We start from the raw sequence: 25962 nt of genomic DNA on the forward strand, positions 1-25962 counted from the left end.
GAAGTCGCTCAGTCGTGTCCGACTCTTCGCAACCCCATGGACTGCAGCCTACCAGGCTCCTCCATCCATGGGATTTTCCAGGCAAGAGTACTAGAGTGGGTTGCCATACCACTTCTTGAAAATACTCAGTTATTTTGGGGGGGCATCTGCCCCTTTTTTACATAGCTAAGTGATTCAGGGAGAGCTGTTCCCATGTCCCCAGCTGCCAGGGAAGGCCCTAATCAATCGCCAAGCAGCACTGCTCATTTAGCCCTAGCCAAGGTGTGTGATTCCAGGACTGGCCAGTGATCTTGACGGGTCTCACAAGATAACTCTCAGTACTCCTGTTTGGATGCTGGAGAGAAATACTTTTACTGCTTTTCTCTCTCCCCTTCCCACTTCCTTTGGGCATGGACAAGGTATCCTGAGAAGCTGCTGGTAGCCATCCTGCTCCCACAAAGGGAGCCAGCCTTAAACTGAAAGCTGACAATCTAGAAAACAAACTAGGGAGAAAGAGCCCAAGTCTTTGGTGACATAACTGGGCTTCTCAATTATGCCAGCCAATATTTACCAAGTTTTCTGTTACTTTCAACCCCAGGGGTTCTAATTGGTACAGAGTGACATTTAAGAGAAATCCTACCATTCCGGCTTATTTTAATAAAAAATAATAAAACAAAGCACTACTAAAGATAGCTACTACTCAAACTAGTATCAGCACAGCATATCCAGAAATATATTAAATGCTATTTCTAATCCCTAAACCAATACACTAAAGACTCAAACATGAGAGGAAAGAGGAATTACTGAGAAATACCATGGACTATTTATTCTTGCCATGTGCAATATATTACATGTGAAATATCAACAAATAAAATATTTTAACGTATTGAAACATAACTCGAAATATAACAAATAAGAATACAATAGCTAAAAAAAAAGACAGAAGACAGATTTAATAATGATAGAAGCTGCTAATTCTGAAACAATAAGAAACAATACCAGCATCGATTTAAACTGTTAATCAAATATTAAAACAATTTAAATGTAAACAGTTCACATTAACATTGTAAACCTTAAACCTTAAAACCAGCTAATTTTAATGTTACTATTTTCAAAAAGAACAGAGGAAAAGGTCCTGAGAGAAATACAGTAATTGCTATTTATAAGACAGAACTACCAACTGAAAAGTACAGAAGAAAACAATGATCTGTCCAATCAAAGAAAATCAAACTAAGTCTTTCAAAAGAGGCAAAAATGATGAGCTGAGTGGCTTCTAAATTCTGACACTCATGTTTGCTACTGTAAACAAATGTTTATTTTTAAATAATATCTGGATACAGAGAAATAGCTGTTAATTTTGTTTTATTATCAAAATAATTTTAACATTTACAGAATGTTTACAATGTGTCCTAGACACTAAGGTAAAAGCTTTTTCAGGATGTCTCATGTAATACTCACAACGACGCTATTAGAGGTACTATTACCTTCTTCATTTTACAGGTAAGGAAACTTGAACATCAGTTGTGTACAATGCCCAAGAAAACTACTCAGTTAATAAACAGCAAAGCTGGAATCCAGAAGTGGGCTTCAGAGCTTGCATTTTTAACTTGATGATTATTACCAGGTTGATTATTTTAAGAAGTAGACAAAATAAATGTTAAATTAAAAGGTTAAGCTTACTTCACTAAGAACAGCTGGCTGAGGACAATATAACGGAGGAGCTGGAAGATACAAGCCGACAGGCACTAAGCCCCACAGTCTCTTACTGAAGTCCTTGGCAGAGTTTATCAGAAGCTGAAAAGTCTCTGAAAGAATGTCTGCGTCAGCCATAACTGCTGCTTTCAGTATTTCCTGCACAGAACCAAACAGCAGATCTGCATCTTCTTCTTCAATGGGATCTGCCAAATATAGAATTAGGTAAAGCAGTTACAATTTATATTATACTTTTCCTTCTATTTTGTAGTTTAAAACTTCATATCTGAAAAAGCTGACTGACAAAAATAAACATCTTGGTCAACAGGCAAAACACCCAAACTTCTAGACAGAAACTTAAGATTCTGTTACTTTTAAGATTATAGGTAGTCAGAGCACAAAGACTTTGCAAAATTATACAAGATACTGTAACACAACTACATAATAAAAACATGCTTGGAATATAATCATGACTCAAAAAATAATAATAAAAGGAAAACATTCATGGGAAAAATAGAATGTAAGAAACACACAAAAATAATATACAGCAATATGTGGAGGCAGTGAGAGAGTAATTTTCGTTTCCTTAACAGTCAATCACAGTACTTTTATAAAAGGACTTGTGAAGCTAAAGAAGCAAAAAATCAGAAATATATGAAATAGCCATACAGTATGGCTTAAGTTTTATAAATATCTGTAAAAATGGAGAAATGTTCCAGAAGGCAAAATGCAAAGAGATGCAGGTGGCAGAACGGTAGACTTATGGACTTTTACGGACTTTTACATTAGGAAATGGAGAAGGCAATGGCACCCCACTCCAGTACTCTTGCCTGGAAAATCCCATGGATGGAGGAGCCTGGTAGGCTGCAGTCCATGGGGTCGTGAAGAGTCGGACATGACTGAGCGACTTCACTTTCACTTTTCCCTTTCATGCAGTGGAGAAGGAAATGGCAACCCACTCCAGTATTCTTGCCTGGTGAATCCCAGGGACGGCGGAGCCTGGTGGGCTGCCGTCTATGGGGTCGCACAGAGTCAGACACGACTGAAGCGACTTAGCAGCAGCAGCACATTAGGAAATCTCTTAAAGCACACTTTAAGGTATAGACTATGAAAACACTCATGTACTGACCTTTCATCCCTGTCTGATATTCATGTTTTCTATATCCAATTTAGATTAAAAAAATAAAATGTTACAGCTACAGCTGAAATTCCTTAGGTACCAATCCTATTTCACTTCCTATCTCCAGAGGTCATCACTATCCAGAATTTGGTGTGGCTCAATTGGAACTCCTACTAAACATATGTTGTACCTTCTTGTTCAATACACAGTTTAACCTCTCTTTCATATTTTCCGCATGTTTTCTTTTTATCTATATATGTATATATTTTATCTCTCTATATATTTTGTGTATGTATATAGAGTTCAAATCTATTTTCTAGTTTACTAACCATCTGCTGAGTTTTTTGTTTTTAAATCAATTTGTAAAGGTATAATTTACATACACTAAAATTTATCCTTTTACATACACAGTTCACCCTGGTGGTCCAGGGGCTATGATTCCTCACTCCCAGTGCAAAGGGCCTGGGTTCAATCCCTGGTCAGAGGACTAGATCTCACAGGCCTCAACTAAGAGTTTGCATGCCAAAACTAAGATAGAAGATCTCACGTGCTGCAACTAAGGATGGGAGCAGTCAAATAAATAAATAAACATTTTTTAAAAATACACAGTTCAATGAGTTTTGGCAAATCTACACAGTCTACGAGAACACTTTTATCACTCTAAAAAGTTCTCTAATACCTCTTTGTTGTCAATTCCCCCCTTACTCCTAGGTAAACACTGATCTGTTTCCTGTCCCTATAGTGCTGCTTTTTATGAAATGTTATATAAATGGAATCATACAGTGGGTAGTTTTATTTCTAAGTTCTTTCATTCAGCATAATGGTTCTGTGATTCATCCATGTCGTTGCATGTTATCAGCAGTTTCCTCCTCTTTATTATTTATTATTCCACGGTACAGATAAATTACAATTTGTTTATGTATCCACAAGTTGATAAGCATTTGGGTTGTTTCAAGTTTTTGGCTGTTATGAAAAAGCTATGCACATTCACATACAGGTTTTTCAGTGAACCTAGATTTTTATTTTTCTTGGGTAAATACCTATGAAAATCTTTAAAACTTTAAATCTGACCCTTTAAATGCATATTTTTATATTTTATCTAGAAATACACTATATCTACGTATTTATTGTGGGAAAATTTTCAGATCATCTAAAAGACATTGCCAGAACTAGAAGTTCAGACTGGGAATTTTTTAGTCCTATTTTTATTTCTTTTTTTTCCAAAATATTCACAAATGTGTGGGTACTTAAAAGCTTTTTAAAATACCATAAGCTTTGTATTAAGCTGATATACATGTCGACCATACATAGGTAACTCACCTGTAAACTGTTTGCATTTTGAGCCCATTTCATTTTTTGCTTCCGAAGAGGCTGGCTGACCTAGGAAACACTGTAGTTTTTCCTGAAAAATCTGTGCTGGAGTCATATTTAATGGTAGATTCAGACTCTTTTCCTTGGATCTGAAATCACATCGAATTAGGGGAAAATAATTACAAATTTTTAAAAAAGGAAACATATACACATCAAGAACTAAACATGAAGTTTTTAAGAACCAGAGAAGTCCACATTATTCATCTTGTGTTTAGAAAAGAAATAATTGAGGAAATGCTGTATTGAGGAGAGTACTGAGGCCCTTGGGCCACTTGCCTTTGTTCCTGTTTGGAATGTTCTCTCCCCCTACAGCTACTCGCTTTGTCAAGATTCCATCTTCCCTTCATCGCCCATCTCAAATGACATCTCCCACATAAAGTATTTCCTGTCTTTCCCTCACTTGATATTACTGCTCTCCCTACCATACCACGGATGGGCTTCCCTGGTGGCTCAGCTGGAAAAGAATCCACCTGCAATGCAGGAGACCCAGGTTCGATCCCTCGGTTGGGAAGATCCCCTGAAGAAGGGAAAGGCTACCCACTCCAGTATTCTGTCCTGGAGAATTCGAAGACACAGCAATGCTATAATATTCATAAGAGTTAAAATGCAGGGATTAGTTTGATTAGCTTAAAATGTAAATCCTGTTTGGGAAAGAGAAAACTCTCCCATTGACTATAGGCCCTTTGAGGGCACTACTAAAAAGTAAAAGTGCTAAATAGATGTTTAAATACAGTAAGCAAACCTCTGAGCTGTCTAACATAGTTGACACTAGCTGCACGTAGCTCTCTAAATTTAATTTAATTAAAATTAGATTGAAAATCCAATTCCTTGGTCTTATCAGCCACATTTCAAGTGCTTAATAAATACATGTGGCTAGTAGCTATCAGACTGGACAGCACATACAGAATATTTCCATCACCAAAGAAAATTCTATTGGACAATGCTGAACTAAGGATCCACAAAATGTGTAAATACCAGCAATGAGTGAAATAAGAAACACTTTAGATAACACCATCATACTTTTTTAACTTAGATGTGCCTAAAAATACATACCTTGTGAAATTGCTACTATGTTTACAGAAGAGTTGAAAAGCCACACCAACAGAAATAGATGTCTTCCAGTCTCCAAGTTTATGTGCCAACCACACGGCTTCTGGAACCAGGCCACTGATCAATAATAATTCAAGGGCATATTCAACGGTCCACACATCAGAAAGATTCTGCTCTCTGACCACACTGGCCACCTTAGAGTGTTGCAGAGGAATAAGTCGAAAGGGCTGCTCTGTGGGTAGATGAAAGAAAATGAATTAACTACAATTATACGTAGGAACTCATGCCTCCTTACAGGGGTCTCCTTAATCAGTACTTTCTACACAAAACCGCAACAAGGAAGATACATACAGACTGGCCTAAGATAACACTTATCACACTCTAGAATAGCTTTTTTTTTTTTAAACACTGAAGAATGTGTCTCTTTAGTGGGTCGTGCAGCAAATGTTGGCATTCCTAAAAAAATGAAACTGAGTAGACAAAGAAACAGAAGAAATAGTATCAGAGTGCATTACACAAAACAAAGGTAAATACATACAGTTTGATCAGATAAATATAAAAATATACACACTCAAATGCACTGGGTCACAGTGTACAGTTTAATACTGTGGGTTGCTCTGAAATATACACTTATTCCTCCCACTGCATTAGAAAATTTGGAGGGCAGAGACTGCATTTTACCTGATTTTGAATTCGTAATAGTGTTATGCAATAAAAAACTAATATGAGGTATTAATAATATTCAAGTATATTAAGTGTTCAATATATCAGTGTTTATCAGGAAGTAGAAAACCGTAATTTTCAGTAATCCTGAATAAATGACAAGATTTCAGTCTGGTCTGAGATTAAATCCAATACTTAAAATTCAGATTTCATACCCTGGTTTACATCATCTATCTGCTATCTCTGTCTTCATCTCCAGTATCACTCCCCACCTTACCCTCTGTGCTCTAGCCGCACCAGACTTTCGGTTTCTCAGAAACATCAAGTTTGTTCTTGCCCGGGGCCTTTGCACAGGCTCAGGTTATAAAGCTCTAAGTCCTATGTGTTTATGGCTGGCTCTTTCCTGTCACTGAGAGTTCAGCTTAAATGTCGCCCCCAAAGAGAGCTCTTTCCTATATTCACCACCTGAACTAGACACTCAGTCACAATGCATTTCACTACTTCAGTTTTTTGCATAGCAATGCTCACCATTTGATAAATCTTTGCTTATATATTCTCTAACTTTCTGTCTCAACCTATTAGATGTAAACTCTGTAGCAGAACAAGTACTTCACCTGTTTTGTTCATGGCAGTTAGGGTAAATCCGTTTCCCATGTCAAGAAAACACAAAACTAAAACTACAATGTTTTCATACCATTAATTTCATATGGTGCAAGCTAATATATTTCTGGTACCTACAACACTACTTGACACAAAGCAGGCATTTATAAAAATTATTAACATGAATGAATGAATATCATAGAAATCTGTGTATATGTTTATTTCCATTAGGGCAGAGCTGTTATCTCACACAGATGAGGTACATTTTGACTCAAATTATGAAATGATTAAGTACAGCAAAGAAAAAATGATCCAAGTAAAATAATAAAAGTAAAATGTCCAAAAATTAAATTCTAAATTAGAATACTCAAAATTAGTTCAATTACCACATTTTTATAGCTCTTTTACTTTAAAAAAAATGGAAACTCTATAAGTACCAATGTGTCCAAAATTTCCAATTAAAAAAAATACATATTCAATAAAAACAAGTTCAAAGCAATTACCTTTCTCGGATTATATTAATTCATATTTAGTCACCTGAGTATCTCCTACATGTCAGGCACTAAGCTAGACAGTATTATTTCCATAGACCAATGATCACTGTGTAAAATGGTTTTAAATATTATGTGCAAAAACAAGGTGAGAAAATATTTGTTTATTCTAGTACCTGTTTTAATATGAAGGGGAGGAAGAACATTCACACTGTGAGGTGGCAAAACGCACAGCAGCTGATTGGTGAAGTAGGCAGCCATGAAGCGAGCCAGGGACTGGACCACCCTCACCGCCGCTTCGGGATGAACACTTACAGTCACTCCAGACTCACAAGGAGACTTCGCAGGAACTGCAGGATACACCAAATGAGCACAGGAGATTCCGATCAAACTAGCACAAGCAGGAATATTTAAGCTCCCAACGTGATGCAAGAAGAAAGTAATAATTAAAACTCAACACCTCTGGCCTATACAAGGTAACTTGTAACAGGTATCTACATTTCTTAAAGACAATAGAATGAAAATAAAATAATAAGCTCATAATTATCATCATATACACTTAGGAACTCTTTCATGACTTCAGGTTACCAGTTTTATCTAAAAACGTGGAAGGATCTATACAAACAATCCAGCCATAATGGACTTGCAAGCTTATCATTTCTTTTGTTTTCCCTTCTTCCTCCTCTTTCTCATTTTCTTTCTTTAGTGGACGGAGGCAGAGTTTACTACAAAGATAATCTGAAAAGAGCCAGAACAGTGATTCTTCATGTCTATTTCTGTATTATTAGTATATTCCCATTAGTAACATTAACTCTTTACTATTAAGATTCTTTTGGGAGGTATGGACAAGGGGAACGTGTAGAATGGAGGGAGAAGGCAGAGGAGAGAGTTACATTATGATTTACAGAGTGATTCTGATGTAAACTAGAGCAAATGTGTCATCCCTATTTAAAAATTGAAACTTAATAATATAAACTGGATTCAGATATTTGAAAGTAAATAGCTAAAAACTACTGAGCGAGTGAAAGTCGCTCAGTCGTGTCCAACTCTGCGGTCCCATGGACTATACAGTCCATGGAATTCTCCAGGCCAGAATACTGGAGTGGGTAGCCGTTCCCTCCTCCAGGGGATCTTCCCAATCCAGGGATTGAAGCTAGGTCTCCTGCACTGTAGGCAGATTCTTTTCTAGCTGAGCCACCAGGGAAGCCCATACAAGATAAATATTAAGACTAATTTTTATGAAATTTATGGCCCCAACAATGGCAAAGTATCTTTCTTTCTCAGAAGTCACTTGAGGCAATTCGCAGGTGGTCCAGTGGTTAGAGCTCCATGCTTCCACAGCAGGGGGGCCTGGGTTCAACATATACTGAGGCCTGTGAATTCTCCCTGTGAATCACTGAACTTGGGAGTAGTCCTAGGGACTCCTGACCAAGAGAGGATATGCTTAAAATACTCTAAACAACTATCATTAAAAATTAAATACATTAGTATAGTTCAACTTATCTTGACAGTTATATCATATCATGACAATACTGCTGGAAAAAAAATCCAGTCAGTTTAAAAGTCACACATAAGAAAAAAAAGTCACACATAAATGTCTTCTACTCATACACAGCTAACATTCCTTTCAGAGGGCAATCTAACACTAGGCATCAAAAGTCTTGGCTCTGTAACCTCATTTCTCAAGATTTAACATGTAGAGATTAGTAATGCTCACAAAAATTTATGTACACTGCAACATTATTTAAAATATAAGTAGGTGGTAACAATCTAAAATATGCAATAATGAGGAAAAAGCTTACTAGGTTTTTTAAAAGAATATTATTTACATTGGAAAATATTCATAATATTAAATTTAAAAGATCGCAAAACAGAATATTAGTTCTGGTAATAAACATATATAAATGCACATAGACAAAAATGGTAGAATTAAAAGTGATTTTATTTTCTTCTTTAAACCTTTCCATATTTCAAAACTGTCTAAAATGAATCTGTATTACTACTAAATAAACACAAATTTAAAAAAGACAAATATCATAGAGTAAGAAACCCATATGGTATATGGAATCTAAAAAGATAATACAAATGAACTTATTCACAAAACAGAAACAGACACACAGACTTTGAAAACAAACCTACGGTCATCAAAGAGGAAAGGTGGGCTGCGGGGAGGGATATATTAAGAGTTTAGGAGCAAAATATATGCTCTACTATACATAAAATAGATAATCAACAAGGGCCTACTGTATAGCACGGAGAACTCCACTCAATATTCTGTAATAACCTATACGGGAAAAGAATCTGAAAAAGAATAGATACATGTATATGTATAACTGAACCATTTTGCAGTACACCTGAAACGCAATATTGTAAATCAGCTACACCCCAATATAAAACAAAAATTAAATTTAAAAAATGCAGAGAAAATATGAGTCCCAGAATAAAATTTCATAGTATTCTACCATCCGTGCTTAACTGCTCAGTCGTGTCCGACTCTTTGAGATTCTTATGGACTGTAGCCTGCCAGGTTCTTTTGTCCATGCGGATTCTCCAGGCAAGAATACTGGAATGGGTTGCCATGCCCTCCTCCAGGGGATCTTCCCAACCCAGGGACTGAATCCAGGTGTCCCACATGGCAGGTGGATTCTTTACCGTCTGAGCCACCAGGGAAACTGAAGAATACCGGAGTGGGCAGCCTACCCCTTCCCCAGGAATCGAACTGGGGTCTCCTGCATTGCAGGTGGATTCTTCACTGGCTGAGCTACCCACGAAGCCCATTCTATCTATCTCACCTCAAAATTAAAAAGAAAAAAAGAAACAACAGTGGCTGAAACCAAACAAACAAACTAATACTGTTCTCCTGGACAAAAATGATAAACTGGTAAAAATCAAAGAAAGGGTTTTACAAACCCTCTCAAACTATTTTCCAAAGCCTTTTGTAAACTAATTTCTTTTGATCTCTACTTTCCATCAGTAAATGATTTTTAAACCAATAATCAGTTATTAGGAAAAAACAAACAAATACTCCATTTAGAGTCATATAACTCCATTTAGAAAGTACTGATATATTGGCCTTTCTGACACACTCATATGCAAAGTATACATCTCATGGTCTACCATTGTAAAACAGCATCATAAATACATTATGTGCTCATTCATACAGGTGTCTTTCACTCTGTTGTTATTGCTTAGTCACTAAGTTATGTTCGACTCTTTGTGACCCCATGGACTGCAGCTTACTAGGCTCTTCTGTCCATGGGATTTCCCAGGCAAGAATACGGGAATAGGTTACCATTTCCTTCCCTGGGGGATCTTCCCCATCCTGGAACTGAACCGGTGTCTCCTGTGTCTCCTGCATTGACAGGCAGATTCTTTACCACTGAGCCACCAGGGAAGCCCATCTTTCACTTTGGTTATTGCTTAATTTAAATACACCTTTTTTAAAAAAGGACAATCCAAATATTCTACAACCTCTTAAACAGATTTTTAAAAGGCCCTGACTATGTCAGAAAGTGATTTTGATCACTTTAGCAAACCACCTTAAGCAACCACTAGAGAAAATACAAACGTGTTAAGGAAAGGTACCTGACATTATGTCTAACAAACAGGGCTGTGAGACAGGAGACAACCGTTGTAACAGTTCAGCAGGCAAGTACCGCTAAGCTGAGAGACTCAAAGGTTAAAAACAAGCAAAAACATGATCCTTGCTGCTGAGAAGCTGACAGTCCAAAAATTCACCACAATGCAACGTAGCAACCAACTGTTATGTATAAGCAATTTCATAGCTAAACCTGTAAATACAAATTGCTAACATTAAACATACGATTTTATATTGATGAACCAAAATACATTAAACCCAACAGATGGCATTAAAAGACAAACAAACAAGCAAACAAACAAACAAAAATACTGATTTTTGGAAAGCATACCTGAACAATCTCCATTTTCTTTTACAGGAAGGTGGGACCATCTCAGTATTTCTCTTACTAGCTGATCACATAATCCTTGAGCATCATTTAAATTATAGTTATAGAGGTGGCAGTATAAAAGAGAAAGATAATAGCGAAGCTGAAGAAAACATGTCCTTCTTCCTCCTTAAATAGGGCAGAATTACTTACATTAAAAAACATGTTAGCTAGGTGATGATCTGGGTGCTGGGTAGACGGGAATGTTCAGTTTATAAAAATTCATCAACTGTACACTCGTGTCATGTGAACTTTTCTGTACCTGTTTCACAATTGAGTAAAAAAAACAGGTCAGCAATATTTTGTTCTTTTTCATTGTAAATTCTGAACAATTTTATTTTCTGTGGTCAGGTCCTAGGATGACTAAGAATTTATCCAAAAAGAGGTGCAAATGCTCATCTCAGTACTAACTGAGGTCCACTAACAACATCCATCTCAAATACTATCTCAGTACTAACTAAGGTCCACTAACAACATCTTTCTCAAGTACACATGGTATGAAACAGAAGGGCAGATGCTAAAAACACAAATTAAAAAAATACATAAGAAACCATACATATATCAGACAGTCAAAGAGACTTTCCAGAGAAGAAATACTATCGAATAAGATTGGATCCCTTGCCCACTGTCTTCAAATATCTAAAAGGTGCTTAGGACTGAGACTGCTGGTTACCTGCCCCTTATCAACCATTCTGAGTAAAAGAATTCTAATTTTATTCGGGGTTCCAATGCACTCAGATCACAATTTCTTGCTAGATGTGGCCATGAGAAAATATGACAAAGTTCTTACCCAAGAGATAATATAGTGTAGAGCTGCCAGACAAGCTGCGTAAAGAGAGGTATCTCAGCTAGGAGGTGCACCCTCTTGCCCCTTCTGCCTTCCTCCTTTCTGTTACCTGGATTATGTACATGGTGGCTGGGACTCCAGCACCCATGTTAACTCATGCAACAGCCTTAAGAGTGGAGGCAATGCACTAAGGATGATGGAGCAGAAACACTAAATAAGCTTGAGTCCTTGATGAGACCACAGAAATACCAAATCAGCCTCAGACGTCAACTCCTTGCCTCCTTTCCTAAGAGAAATAAACTTCTTGTTGAAGCCACTCTTACTTTCAGTCTCCACTACAAGAAACCATTCCAAATGGATACAACTGGAAACGAAATTAAATGAAAAGGTCCAGAATAAAACTCATTATGAAAACTTTTCTTCATGAGAACTTCTCATCACACTGAACGCCACTCTTCTTCATCCAGCTGTACAATCTCCAAATCTGAGAACTACATGAGACTTCTTTCTCTACTCAGTCACAAGTTCACTTGATCAAACCTATTAAACATCTGGTAAATGTGACTTTTGATCCCCAGAACTCTTTGACATTCCTCTGCTTCAGGACCTCTTCAACTGACTAATTTTCTTGCTTCTAGGTAAAACCCACATCTCTATAACACACTCCTACAAATGGCCCTCCGTAATGTACCAAAGCGATCTTTCTAAATGGCCTATATCTATTTGAAAAGTACTCTTTCTGTATCTTAACAGATCCCACTGTCTTCAGGATAAAATCTTAATCCCATGGCACTGCTCAGGATCTTCCCTTATCACCTGTTCTCTCCTCTCACTTTAGCACTCCCCACCCTATCCTCAATACAACATATATGTTTCAAATAACCTGGTCCTGTTAAACTAATTGCAATTTACCAAACTGCCATGGTTTCTCAGGTCTTCCTGCTTCTGGAGTGCTGTATCCTTTGTTACACCATTCCCACTCCATCTGAACAATTTTCGCTCAATTTTACATGCTAGTTCCTCCAGATTTTCTCCAGACTGATGTTTGCACTCCAGTTGAGACTGCGTGCTCCCCCAGCAAATACCATAAAGCATAATGAGACACATGCCAGTTGTTTATGCAATCTATCCTTCACACTGTGGGCAATTTGAGGGTAAACTTGTTTATTTCAGTTATTCTTATTGTCTAATACACATAGCAGGCCCTCAATACATAGCCACAGCAGCCAGAAAATAAATAATCAGCCAAACCTGACCAGTAGTGGCAGTCAAGGTTAGCTCAAGTCACTGGCTGAGAACCTCTCTCATCTTATACCCTCAGGCCTACATCATAAAAGCTATCACCAGTTTCTAGAATCCACATCCCTATTTTCTCATCAAAAACTTCATGTAGCCCCATAATAAGTGTAACTCACAGGAAATTCTTAAAGTTGAATAACTTAAGGGCACAGAGCCTTAGCTCCAAGTTTCTATAAGTTGGTAATAGCACCTTATTTGACTCATAGTGTCTCTTGTAGATACTTGCAGTCTTACTAAATGACCTTTTTTCTTTTTTAAATTTAGGATTTAAGTCTCTTTTTTACCCATTACCAATCAATCACAGGTTCCATCACTAACCAAAACAAGGACAGAGGAGTCTACAGATAGGATAAAAAATTCTTGGTGCTACAAATTCCAAGACTAAGAATAATTTTAAATAACTATTTCTAACAGTCAAGGTACCTACAGTATGTATTTTATTTAGGCATTAAGGAATTGTCAGTTCTCAGAAATCTGAAATTATTTTTAAGAACAGCAGCATGCTAAAATATGGTCCCACGAACATTATGGCAAGTAATATTATTTTTAACACCCCCTAGTTTTCTCTCCTACCTTTCTCTTGGGTTTCTTGTAGAGCTTTCTTCCATATTTGAACAGATTTTTCATATGATCCTAGTAGGAAACACTCTTCTCCTACAAAATTTTTAACCAACAATTAGCCCTGGTTAATTAAACTACTTTATAAAAATTTACTTGTTTTAAAATTTAGTGGATATAGCTCTGCCAGAAATTATTTTGAAAAAAAAAAATAATTACAACCAATCAATAAACTCAAAGCCCAACAACCTACTATCGCTTGCACCTGGGGTTAGAAATTGTTTATAAGATACTGACCGTTGATAGATTTAAGTTCTAAGGTCTGGTTCAAGCGAACTCCAGCAGTCTGCAGTTCAGCCTGTATATGGCATAACAGGGACTTGACAGCAGATGTTTCATGTGTCATCTTTTCAGTTAACTGCATGCCATCTTCAGGAACTCTTTGACTTAATTGCGTTTGATACCATAAAGTCTTTCTGTACAATATTCTCCAGAGAACAATCAATCTGAACACAGAATTAGGTAATCATAAAAATCAAATTTCAGACTAGGGATAAGAATGAGTATAGCCTTTTTTTAGCCTTTACTAAGAGTATAGCTAATGAGTATAGCCTCCTCATTAGTCTTTTTTTCTCCATGTATTCTTCCTTGAGGGAATAATATGCATACAACTGATCAGGTTCAAAGATAGCACAAAGTCAAAAAAAATGCACATTTTTTAAACTTTCACAAATGCTTTATATACCTGTGGTCATTTTTTCTATAGTGCTTATCTAAATCAAAATCTTTCAACAGTATCATGATTGCCCAAGACTAATAAAATATGTGTGCTGAAAAATGTTTGGCATAAATCCTAAAATACTTTTAAATAACATAAAATCTATAATGCTGAGAGCTAATGGTACAAGGTTTCTTTTAGGAGTGATAAAAATATTCTGGAATTTATGCTACTCATTCTACAACCTTGTGACTATAATAAAAATGACTGAATTGTACACTTTAAAATAATGAATTTTATAGTACGGGAATTATATCTCAATTTTGAAGAATCTACAATGCTGATGGTCTCCTAACAGTAAAGTCATTGTACCTGTGTCCTGGCTGTTGAACAAAATTTAATACTTGAGGACGAATCTTGAAAGATGAGTTCCAAGACCAGTTTTCCAAAGAATCACTGTCTTGAAACATTTGAAAAATGGGTAACACCAATGAGTCTTGCTTTGCTCTTCTACTTCCATCAGCTGATGCTGAAATAACTTCAGGCTGAAGACTGTACATGCCATTTAAATGATCAGCTACCATTCTGAGTAAATGAAAACAGGCTAAAAGCTTCTCTGAGAATAACTGATCCTGTTGTTGCTGTGTTAGCAAAAGCTTTATAGTATTTGAGGTCAGCTTCACCAAATGTCCTACATCTTGCTTGTATCTCATATCCCAATACTGGATTGATAAACACTGATGAAAAAGTTGAAAGATACAAAGTACCCATGTATTATGTTTTGAGCTCTTGCTTAAAAAAATATCAAGTTTGGGAAAAGGACATTTTATAAACTGAAGAATATACAAAAAATGAGTGATACAAACTACTGTGTAATTTAACATTAAATTTTTTTCTGCCACATTTTTTGAAATTCCTATAGTCCATGCTGCAAGGAGATTTTTCTGGACAGAGTGCAGTTCTGTAACAGTTTTATCTGTCTCCTCCGTATTATCTTTTGCATGTATCGTATCAAACATAGAAGCAAATTCCAATCTTCCCTCCTCAGCACTACTAAATAACAGATCATTATTTTGGTTCCAAAAAGAGAATAAGTTGTTTGGAAAACATCTGCTGTCATCAGTTTCTTCTGCTTCAAAATCCTAAAACATGAGTGAGAAAAAATTATTATTAATATCATTTAATTCCTTACAAGTAGAATCAGTTTGGTGCCATCAAATTTCTCTTCTCTTTAGTAAGAGGAAAACAAAATATGTTTCTTGGAATAAAGTCAGTACATAACTGTTCAAAATAAATAAAACATTGCTAGCAAGTACCTGCAGATCTGCTGTTTCTTCATTTAACTTCAATGTTTCTTCTGCTTGCAAGAATTTGGGAACAGTAGAATCAGCTACATTTTCATTTCTTTGGTGCTTTAACAAGCTAGATCTTAGGGAATTCAGTGATCGCAAGTTCAGACCTTTGCCTTTTGGCTATAGAAGAAAGAAGATTTCCAAGAGCAAAGTTTTATCCATAACTGTACTACAATTATAACTTCTATAGACAAGTGTATGCAATCCAAGGACATCACTGTCAGTACAGCTTTAAATTTAAAGACTGAAAATGTTGACATTCGGTAGGAATCAACACAATACTGAAAAACAATTATCCTTCAATTAAAAATAAATAAATTAAAAAAAAATAAGACTGAGAAGCCAGCTTTTACTGATGGTACCAAAAAGCACCATACCTTACACAGTATCATGCTTTCGTATGTTTTCTCAAGCCTCTGCGTTGAATCAAGTAGAAGGGATCTCATGAGCACTGATGGAGACAGATTATCAAGAAATCGAAGGGTTGTGACCATGTATCCATCAGAAATAATGAGGTAGGGTAATCGTGAGTGTGCTTTTATAGAGAATCTCTGTCTCATAGGGTCACTATCTGAAGCTGATGAATCGACAGAATTATTTGAATCTTGAAGTGTAAACTGCTGTGGTCTAGCAAACAAACATCAAAATTCAAGAATTAGTGAGTGGAAAATCTTTTAAAAAAAACAATTACATTATTTCAAAGAAAAAACAAAACAAACACTTCAGAATGATGAAAAAGCAAGCAAATTAAACAGAAAAATATTAAATGTGCACAGATCTGTGAGGAAAACATAAGTAATTAAATAATACAGAGGTTGGTGGGTTTTTTAAAAATTTCCCAGAATTGTGGCATATACTCTATTGTTTGTAATACTGTTTGTAATCCAGTTTTATACCTCTTTTAGAAAAAAATTGAGGCAGTTCATTTTTACTATTAAAGACAGTTAAGCTATTAACTTTCTTACTATATATTTAAATATCCTTGTAAGAATATAAATAGGAGCTGTGAGTATTCTTGTTATTAAGAAACATTTGGAGAGGATGGTGATAAGTAAAATTTTATCAACTTAAGGTTAAATTTGACTGAGTTTCCATATAAATATAGTTATTTATTGTTACACTGGTATACCTAATTCTGATTACTTAATATCACTAATTATTAACTTTGGGGCTTTATAAATATAAAGAGAACAGAGAACCAAAATATATTTTTTTCTGGTTAGGAAAATAATCAAATATAGGTTATATGAGCCAAATGGTCCACAACAGAAGGTTGGTTTTAGAAGGTACATTCTACAAAATTTATAAAACCATTAAAAAGTGACTCCATGGAAAGATGTATAAGACACACTGTCAAATCAAAAAAGCAAAATAGTAAACAGCACATACCATATAATTTATTTTGCTTTAAAAAATAAACTAATATTGTTATTACATATTATATAAAATTTTCAAATTAAGAGGACAACACACTAAAATGCTAATAATTGTTATCTCTAATGAATAGGATTACAAGTCTTTTACTTTTGATAGCATTTAGTTTTGTAACATTTGATTAAGCTTTTAAAAATAATGAATATGTATTATTTTTGTAATCAGAAAAAACAATCCATTCTGAAAGATCCTAAATACTAATTTTTAAGGAAAATGTGAGGAAATTTATGTCAATTATGAATCAGACCATCATAAAGAAAAACACTTTCACTGCAGGAAGTGACAAGTTTTTCCATCATAATTTTCTATTGCTAGAAACTAAGTAAAATTTTTGTTAAATATAATCAAAGACACATCCCTCCCCAGTTTTCCTTCTATAAAGCAAAGGTAATGCATTAGTTTCAAAGACCTTTTCCAATTTTTCGTTCTGTAAACAGCTATCTATATGTGCCTACCCATACATAATAATATCAACATCAATGACAATAAATACTCCAAAGCCAAACTGCTACATGATCTCACAATTTAAAATTTAAATATGGCTGAATTCTAAAGTCTACTATCCATTTCCAACAACTTTCCCCTTTTTTCCCTTTGGGAGAAAAGTAGATACATCCATGGTGTTCAGTCGCTTCAGTCGTGTCCGACTCTTTGCGACCCCATGGACTGTAGCCCGCCAGGCTCCTCTGTCCATGGGGATCCTCCAGGCAAGAATACTAGAGTGGGTTGCCATGCCCTCCTCCAGGGGATCTTCCTGACTCAGAGATCAAACCCATGTCTCTTACATTCCTGCGCTGGCAGACGGGTTCTTTACCACTAGCACCACCTGGGAAGCCAGATACATCCACATGCCAAGTTAATTTTTATCTAAGTGCTCTGCTTTTAAAACAATAAAAGACATATCACACTTTTATCAATTTTTACATCAAAGAAGTTACATTTTTTAGTGCTGTTAAATATTTAAATAACATATACTTACATAGTCACATTGTCAAATTTTCACCAGGATTAAGCCACAAAAAGAAATAGAAGAAAACTATAAATAAGAAACAGATATTGAGATGACAGACTCAAAGAAAGAATAAGACAGTTTGAAACATGAAATTATATTTAAAAAAAATACACAGTAAAGTAATACCAAAAGAGAAAAACTTCTGTAAATAAATTAAATGATTCAAATATCTCACCTATATGTTATTAGTGGGTGAAGAGGAATAAATTCTGCTGGCCCAAATTCTATAGAGCAACCAAATGTAATTAATGTTAGCAATTCACCGTGGCAGGTCAATAAAATCAGGGAGCCACGTTTTAACACACAAGCCAGAAAAAGACTATCGTGAGTCCAGCTGACATCACCTACCCAGTATGACCTAGAAAAAGCAAAACAAGATGTTTAGAAAGGACTCTCTACAACGTCTCTAACAATTTATAATGGCCAAGGAGGGGTGAGACATTTCAAAAAATAAGGGCAAAAGAATGAATAGTAGGCAAATATCACATACATTCTGTGTATCTTACTTCCCAGGAAAGAAGTAAGAAGAAAGGAGTTTGCTCATAAACATCTAGTCCATACAACATACCCATTAGAAATTTACTTACATTCATAAACAAATCATAAGATGAAAATACTACCTAATAATGTAAAGCTTTTTAGTCACTTACATTATAGCCAGAACAACTTCTAATCCTAGTGATATCCATAACTAAGATCTACCAATAGATTTGAAGGTCAGTACCATGCCTGTCTCTCAGGAGCCTGCCAGAGCTCCACTTAGGAGCAGCTTCCCTCTTGCCAAGGCCATCTTTACCACTCCTTAACTGTCTGAAAATATTAATATTTCATCATGGGGACAGAAAGTAGCTCCTTCTCATTTAAATGATGGACACCCTCAGTCAAACAGACCACTGGTTTGATGTCCTTGCAGTACAAGGGACTCCAACACCACAGTTCAGAAGCAGCAATTCTTCGGCGCTCAGCCTTCTTTACGTTCCAACTCTATACATGACTACTGGAAAAACCACAGCTTTGACTATATGGACCTTTGTCAGCAAAGTAAAGTTGCTGCTTTTTAATATGCTGTCTAGGTTGGTCATAGCTTTTCTTCCAAGGAGTAAGCAGCTTCTAATTTCATGGCTGCAGTCACCATCTGCAGTGATTTTGGAGTCTAAGAAAATAGTCTGTCACTGTTTCCACTGTTTCCCCATCAATTTACCATGAAGTGATGGGACCAGATGCTATGATCTTAGTTTTTTGAATGTTGAGTTTTCAGCCAGCTTTTTCACTCTCCTCTTTCACTTTCGTCAAGGGGCTCTTGGGTTCCTCTTTGCTTTCTGCCATAAAGGTGGTGCCATCTGCATATGTGAGGTTATTCATATTTCTCTCTGCAATCTTGATTCCAACTTATGCTTCATCCAGCCTGGTATTTCACATGATGTACTCTGCATATGAGTTAAATAAGCAGGGTGACAATATACAGCCTTGATGTACTCCTTTTCCTATTTTGAACCAGTCCATTGTTCCATGTCCAGTTCTAACTGTTGCTTCCGGACCTGCATACAGGTTTCTCAGGAGACAGGTAAGGTGGTCTGGTATTCCCATCTCTTTAAGAATTTTCCATCTCTTAAAGAATTCTTTTTAAGATATTTGTTGTGAAAATATCTATTTAGACACTACTTATCAGAGCCTTAACTTATTAAACTATTAAAAAAAATAAAAGAAAAACATTATTTAGAAATAAAAAAGAATCCTTACCTGACAAGAGTAGCTGGAACCACAGGATTCTTATTACTACATCCTTTAAGGCTACCAGAGAGAGTAACAAAATTCACTGTGTTTATAAATAATACCTGAGTTGCCTAGAAAGAGAAAAAAAAGACAACAAAACAATTAAAATCATTTCACTTATATTTCTGAAGACCTAGAGATCTATTATATCAATGAATTATCTCGTCTTTCCCAACTGGCAAGACAATACCAACCACCTATAACTCTTCTCCCTTTTATACTACATTTTAAGAATATCAGTTACCACTTTGCCCCTCTTTCTTCCTTTTCCATTATCTTCTTTTTGCTTCTGAAGGTCAAATTTGAAAATTATGGCACCTAATGTAAATAATTTTACCAATTTACAAAGTCAAGTTAGATCAGAAAACGCCAATTTAAAGAATGTAAAGTAGTATTAAGAAAAAAACAAACTATATTCAAGGGAAAAAAATCTCCAAACTGAACTACTTATAATATTGTAAAGTAAAAAATAGATAAATAAATAAATTTAAATTAAAAAAAATAAAATATTGAAAAAAATAATAAACTGAACTACTCTCTTTTACAGCTTACTCCCAAGACAGATTACATTTACCGACCTTTGGGTTTTTCTGATTAAGTGTTACTGCCAGGGTAAGTCCATCTCTTGAAAATGCAGAAATCAGAGCTCCCCTTGACTTCACTGACTCACATTTAGGGATCAGACTGCAGAGACGGCAATCCTGTTGAGCCCACTGAACACGATATGGCAGTGATCTAAGAAAGGAATGAAATAACTGAAAACAGGAAGTATAGTAACTTTTAATTTAATACATATTTCGTTACAGAAGATTGAAGGGTCCAGCTAAATTCCTTCATATGCATATATATTTGGGGTCTCTTAGCAACTGCTCACAAGTTTTATCCAGGGCATAAAAGAGCAAGTGCTAACTAAACAAGGTAGGTCCATATCAGGGTTTTGTTAGTAATGGCATGTCCTACAGCCAACCCCAAACACATCTGCATCCACTAAAAGTTTAGATACACGTATTTCTACATTATTACAAATATTTCTGGGTTTCCCTCATAGCTCAGTTGGTAAAGAATATGCCTGCAACGCAGGAGACCCAGGTTCAATTCTTGGATCAGGAAGATCCCCTGGAGAAGGGAATGTCAACCCACTCCAGTATTCTTGCCTGGAGAATCCCATGGACAGAGGAGCCTAGAGGGCTACAGTCCATGGGTTCAAAACAGTCGGACACAACCTAGTGACTAAACCACCAACACCTAGTTGTACATTTAAGATTTGTTCATTTTACTTTATACAAATTACACCTGAATAAAGTACTGCTAGAAAATAAACAGAAAAAAACTACTATTTTAGTAAATCCTAAGTCATTATATGCTTTTAAATGCATTCTTTCTATTTCATTGGGCTTTTTAAAATAAATAAAACTACTTTTAATTAAAAAAAAATGAGAATTTAAAAGGTATGGTAGTAAATTCAAGTAAGTTATGTCCTTTTCAAAATTCAATTGAATTAGTTTTCAAAGGAGTTTTTTATAATCTTAAGACAAAACCATAGCCAGCCTTACCTTTTATGTGTTCTCAATTCCAAGAAGGGAAAAAAAATAAAAACAAGAAAAACTTTCTATAATAAACATGCAAAATGAAAAGTAAAGAAACAGAACAATACTTAGAGGGAGAAACGATTTGTCAAGTCTCAGAGGTCGATGTTCACATGTCATTTACTGATCTTATTATGTAGTTATGGGCCAAAAGATATTATAATAATGTTTCAAAAGGGACAGAGGAACTTATCTGGCAGTCCAGTGGTTACGACTCTGCACTTGCAATGCAGGGGCTGAGGGTTCAATCCCTGGTGGGGGAACTAAAAAGATTCCATGTGCTGTTCAGAATAGTCAAAAAAAAAAAAAAAAAAAAAGACAAGGAAGAAGGAAACATTTACCTCACCTTACAGGTGTAAACACATTTTCATGCCACCGAATTGCTAGAAATGTTAACTTCAGGCATTCCCCGGAATAGAAAGTAAATGAACACAAGCAGCAGTCTCCAAATAACTGTAGATAAATTTCATATACTTTAGTATATAATAAATCTGAAAATAAATCAAGAGGATCTAGAAACTGTCATACTGAGTGAAGTCAGACAGAGAAAGAGGAATATCATATGCTATCACTTATATGTGAATCTAAAAAAAAGTGATACAAATGAACTTGTTTATAAAACAGATTCACAGACTTAGAGAATGAACTTACGGTTACCAGGGAGAAGAATGATGCGTGGAGAGGGGTAGTTAGGGAGTTTGGGATTAACATATACATACTGCTATTTGAAATTAATAACCAGCAGGAAAAACAGAAAATAAACTAATCCCTGAAAGAACAGAAAAACAAGCAAAAACACCCATTTTCTCATAAGTAAGATAAATGAAACATATCAAGAGCCTGCTTATACTTTTATTCTTAACATATAGCTTAACATTAAGCTAAACACTAAGAAATTTATTTCTGAGCCAGAGGCATATCTCAAATGGAAAATCGAGGTGCAGTTTACCCTCTTAAGAAAACGTTTCCATTTACTCTGGCTATATAACTGGGAAAAGTCTTATATATTATTTTTATCTTCTTTTGTGGTTGCATATTATTTAAACTAGGGCACTGTTCATGGGGTAAACAACAAAAGTTCAAAACGCAATTTTCTAACAAAAGCAGATCGGGTAATAATGTATTGGTCAATACATACAAAGGGTATCATACAGCTATTTACCATGTCTTTTAGTTAATGAATGTGTTATTTACTGGGATGGCTTACTTAATATCACCAATTCTAGTTTCTTTTTTATTACAAAGCTAGTTATATTCTAAAACTAGGGAAAAGTAAAACTAGGGAAAGACCAAGGAAGCTCTAAGTTCAAACCACTTTTAATAAAATCTTTTAAAATGTGACCAAGAAATATAAAAATACCTTTTCCATGATAATTTCACCATTACTACAACAATTAATGATGACTGTAGATATACAGCTATCATTACATACTCTGCTCAACAGCTTCCCAGAAAGTGTTTGCTCTTAGAGTCTGAGGTCTCCACTTCTAGTACACCCTGTCTGATTTGGATTTTACCTCATTTTTTATAAAAACAGCATGCACTACGGCTTCTTTATCTTCAGTGGAAGGCAAAGGAACTGCTTCTTCAGGCATGATCTGGGACCACTGGCCCACCAAGGAAAGGCTTTTGGAAGATATGACATTCTTGAATTCCAAATGTTCCCAAAGGAATATGCATCCAGAAGGAATTATAAGCAGAACTCTTTTCCCATTGCCAGATACATACAAGTACAGTCTCAAAGAGCTTGCTAAAAAAAAAAAAAAAAAAGTTACTAAACCTCTGAAGTCAGAATTTCTGAAAAAAAGTACAAATTTTATCTATTCTGACAACAAGGAGCCTAAATGAGGTTTCCATTCAGAAAGCAAAACTAAGGCATTAATAATAAATTAAAAGTATAAATAATATTAACACTTATCATGTACTCATGTGTGATATTAGGAACCCACTGCTATCAGATATGTTAGGCATGCCAGATTTTTCTTCCTCAAGATGAACCTTAGTGTTACAAATAACTAACATCAAAAAACACTTACATATACATGGAAACACATACAGATATTTACACAAGCAGAGGTATATTTCTTTTCCTCCTATATATCAAGTTAAACCAATTTAAACAAATACAAAAACTCTCACCTACTGCAGCTTTAATCATTTCCTTAGGCTTTTCAGTTGCTTGTATAGTTTTCAAACAATCTTGATCTTTGTTCCAGAGGAAAAGCTCCCCTGTAGTGAGTACCCCAGCCAGCCAGACATCTGTTTTCAAAATGGAAATACAATGCTTACAATCTAACATTTCCCTTAATATTACCCCCAAAATTATTTTTAAAAATACAGTTAATCTAGCCTTTTGACAATATCAGTACTACTTAACCATTACTGGACGTTGTTAGGACTATAACATCCTTCAACAAAGGCTGAAGACTGGGAATTTTCTTCTTTGTCCTTCCTGAGAGCAAATTAATTTCATTTATGAATTTATCATCCAAAAGAAAAACAGCTTCATTTTCCTAGGAGAAGAAATATGTAAGAAACTTAAGACATGCCAGAAGTTAATTCAGCCTCCTACCTAAGTTATCCCAGAAAGGAAAAGAAAGTGACATTTAAGAAAGATGATATATTTGTACTACACATTATAAAATGAACAATAAGGGCTTTTTTAAAAAGCAGTTTTATTTATTTATTGTCTGTGCTGGGTCTTCATTGTGGCTCAAGGGCTTCTCTAGTTGTGGCGTGCGGGCTTAGTTGCCCAGTGGCAAGCAGGATGTTAGTTCCCCGACCAGGGCTCGAATCCACATCCCCTGCATTGAAAGGTGGATTCTTTACCACTGGACCATCAGAGAGGTCCCAACAATAAGGCTGATTACATAACCTGAAGATTTTTTTGTTCTATCTTAAAGTACCTCTTATTAGAATTACTAGGTAGGATGACCTAGTAGCCACACTGATTTATTTGAAGTTTAAAATTATAGGAGTGTCTTCCAATTCTGCTAGCCCAAACTGAGTTATCTGCTGTTAGCCCATCAATCTGAAGAGTAGTATGGGCAAGGTTAAAAGTATTTACTTAAACAGACATGACTTCTCATTTCTGAAGCAGTGGCATGTGCTCCTAGACTTCAGTTTTAGAAAACATACAGAAAATGTTCTGAGCTTATTCCAGTTAGACACAAGGCTGTGTCATCACCTGGGTGGGTATTCCAAGATTCACCAGGACACGAAATTCCCCAAACATGTGCCTTTGCTCAAAAAAGACCCTGTAGATGAAAAAGCCATGCTCATTTTCAAAGCAGAGAGGCTTTCTGGCTGGGCAATCTCAAAAACTGGGACTTGCAGGGTGAAGAAACTGTGTCCCAGAATTCCCAGGAGAGCCCGGAAGATGAGATTGAGGATGATATACCATCCCAGGACTCCAAGAGCAAAGCAACAAAGGATGGTGAAGAAGATGAAGCAGGTGATGGAGAAAAGGAGCAAGAGAGTGATGAGAGAGGTGACAAATGTGATCAGACCACAGAAAGACTGATGCTTCCTCCCCATCTCCGCCAGCCTCTGCCTACCACACAAATACACAAAATCCTGTTCAGTGGGCAAGCGATCCTTCTACAGATGCTATTTTATTTTTTAAAGGTCATTCTTTGATCTTAGAGGCAAAGCACACATTTAACACATATTACAACTGACATTGTACAACTGAAGAAAAACTTACTTGTCCCAACCAGGAGACTCGTGGCCAGGGTTTTTTCTGCTTGATACTCGTTGAGGTCAAAACTTCTAATCTTATCTCCATGCTTGTTAAGATATCAAAGACCAATTAAGTCAAAAGTCACAAGATGCTGTAAAAATCAAAACAAAAAAAAATGATAATACCCCGTAATATTTACTGAAGATCTTAGAGTTTTCATAGTTTTAGTAAATGACTTTTTCATTAGCTCAAGTTAACTCTCTGTTTAAGGTAAAATGCTGATACTTGATTCAGTATCTAATCTTGAATAGTCAGGCAAAACATGTTTGCTTTTTTGACAAGTTATTCCTCAGACTATGAAAATAAACACGAACTTGGAGAATATCTTAACAATATAGTTTCTATGTGATTCCTTTCTCATCTTTCCAAAGATGACCACAAAAATACCCCCTATCCATATGCTCTTCTTACACTGTGACTTTAACACTCCTCTCTCTCATTGAGAGCTCCGGTCTATGCCTCATCCCTTGAAATTGGGGGGTTTTTGAATACTTTGATCAAGGCTAAAATGGAAGTGAGGCTATGCATTTCACAAGGCTAGTTCATACAAGGCAATACATCTTCTACCTTGTGTGTGTGTGAGCTTATTAGCTCAGTTGTGTCTGACTCTTTGCAACCCCTACAGCCTGGCCGACTATAGTCTGTCACGCTCCTATGCCCATGGGATTTTCCAGGCAGAAATACTGGAGTGGGTTACCATTTCCTCCTTCAGGGGATCTTCCCAACACAGGGATCGAACCCACATCTCCTGTGTCTCCTGCATTGGCAGG

The 25962-nt window shown here is 35.9% G+C and overlaps 1 protein-coding gene across 15 annotated transcripts in view; it reads right to left on the reverse strand.

Annotated features, from left to right (window-relative positions):
- Window positions 1-25962, reverse strand: part of CPLANE1 (ciliogenesis and planar polarity effector complex subunit 1) — a 99302-nt gene that overhangs the window by 70730 nt on the left and 2610 nt on the right. For all 15 annotated transcript variants that reach the window (XR_014062729.1, XM_081522014.1, XM_081522021.1 and 12 more), the window contains exons 2-19: window positions 25157-25283; window positions 23828-23963; window positions 23590-23709; window positions 22968-23200; window positions 21797-21903; window positions 20443-20599; window positions 19832-19935; window positions 18267-18449; window positions 16023-16272; window positions 15610-15765; window positions 14666-15435; window positions 13873-14081; window positions 13591-13671; window positions 10896-11060; window positions 7143-7316; window positions 5216-5444; window positions 4112-4251; window positions 1660-1877 (exon numbers count right to left, since the gene is read on the reverse strand). Coding sequence is in view for 14 of the 15 variants with exons in the window: in XM_081522014.1 (XP_081378140.1) it covers window positions 1660-1877; window positions 4112-4251; window positions 5216-5444; window positions 7143-7316; window positions 10896-11060; window positions 13591-13671; window positions 13873-14081; window positions 14666-15435; window positions 15610-15765; window positions 16023-16272; window positions 18267-18449; window positions 19832-19935; window positions 20443-20599; window positions 21797-21903; window positions 22968-23200; window positions 23590-23709; window positions 23828-23963; window positions 25157-25237 (3513 nt within the window). In the remaining variant the exon portion in view is untranslated. The remainder of the gene's footprint in view (window positions 1-1659; window positions 1878-4111; window positions 4252-5215; window positions 5445-7142; window positions 7317-10895; window positions 11061-13590; window positions 13672-13872; window positions 14082-14665; window positions 15436-15609; window positions 15766-16022; window positions 16273-18266; window positions 18450-19831; window positions 19936-20442; window positions 20600-21796; window positions 21904-22967; window positions 23201-23589; window positions 23710-23827; window positions 23964-25156; window positions 25284-25962) is intronic.

The sequence above is a fragment of the Giraffa tippelskirchi genome, chromosome 8, assembly GCF_054371585.1.
Source record: "Giraffa tippelskirchi isolate mGirTip1 chromosome 8, T2T-mGirTip1v1.2.pri, whole genome shotgun sequence".
NCBI lineage: Eukaryota > Metazoa > Chordata > Mammalia > Artiodactyla > Giraffidae > Giraffa > Giraffa tippelskirchi.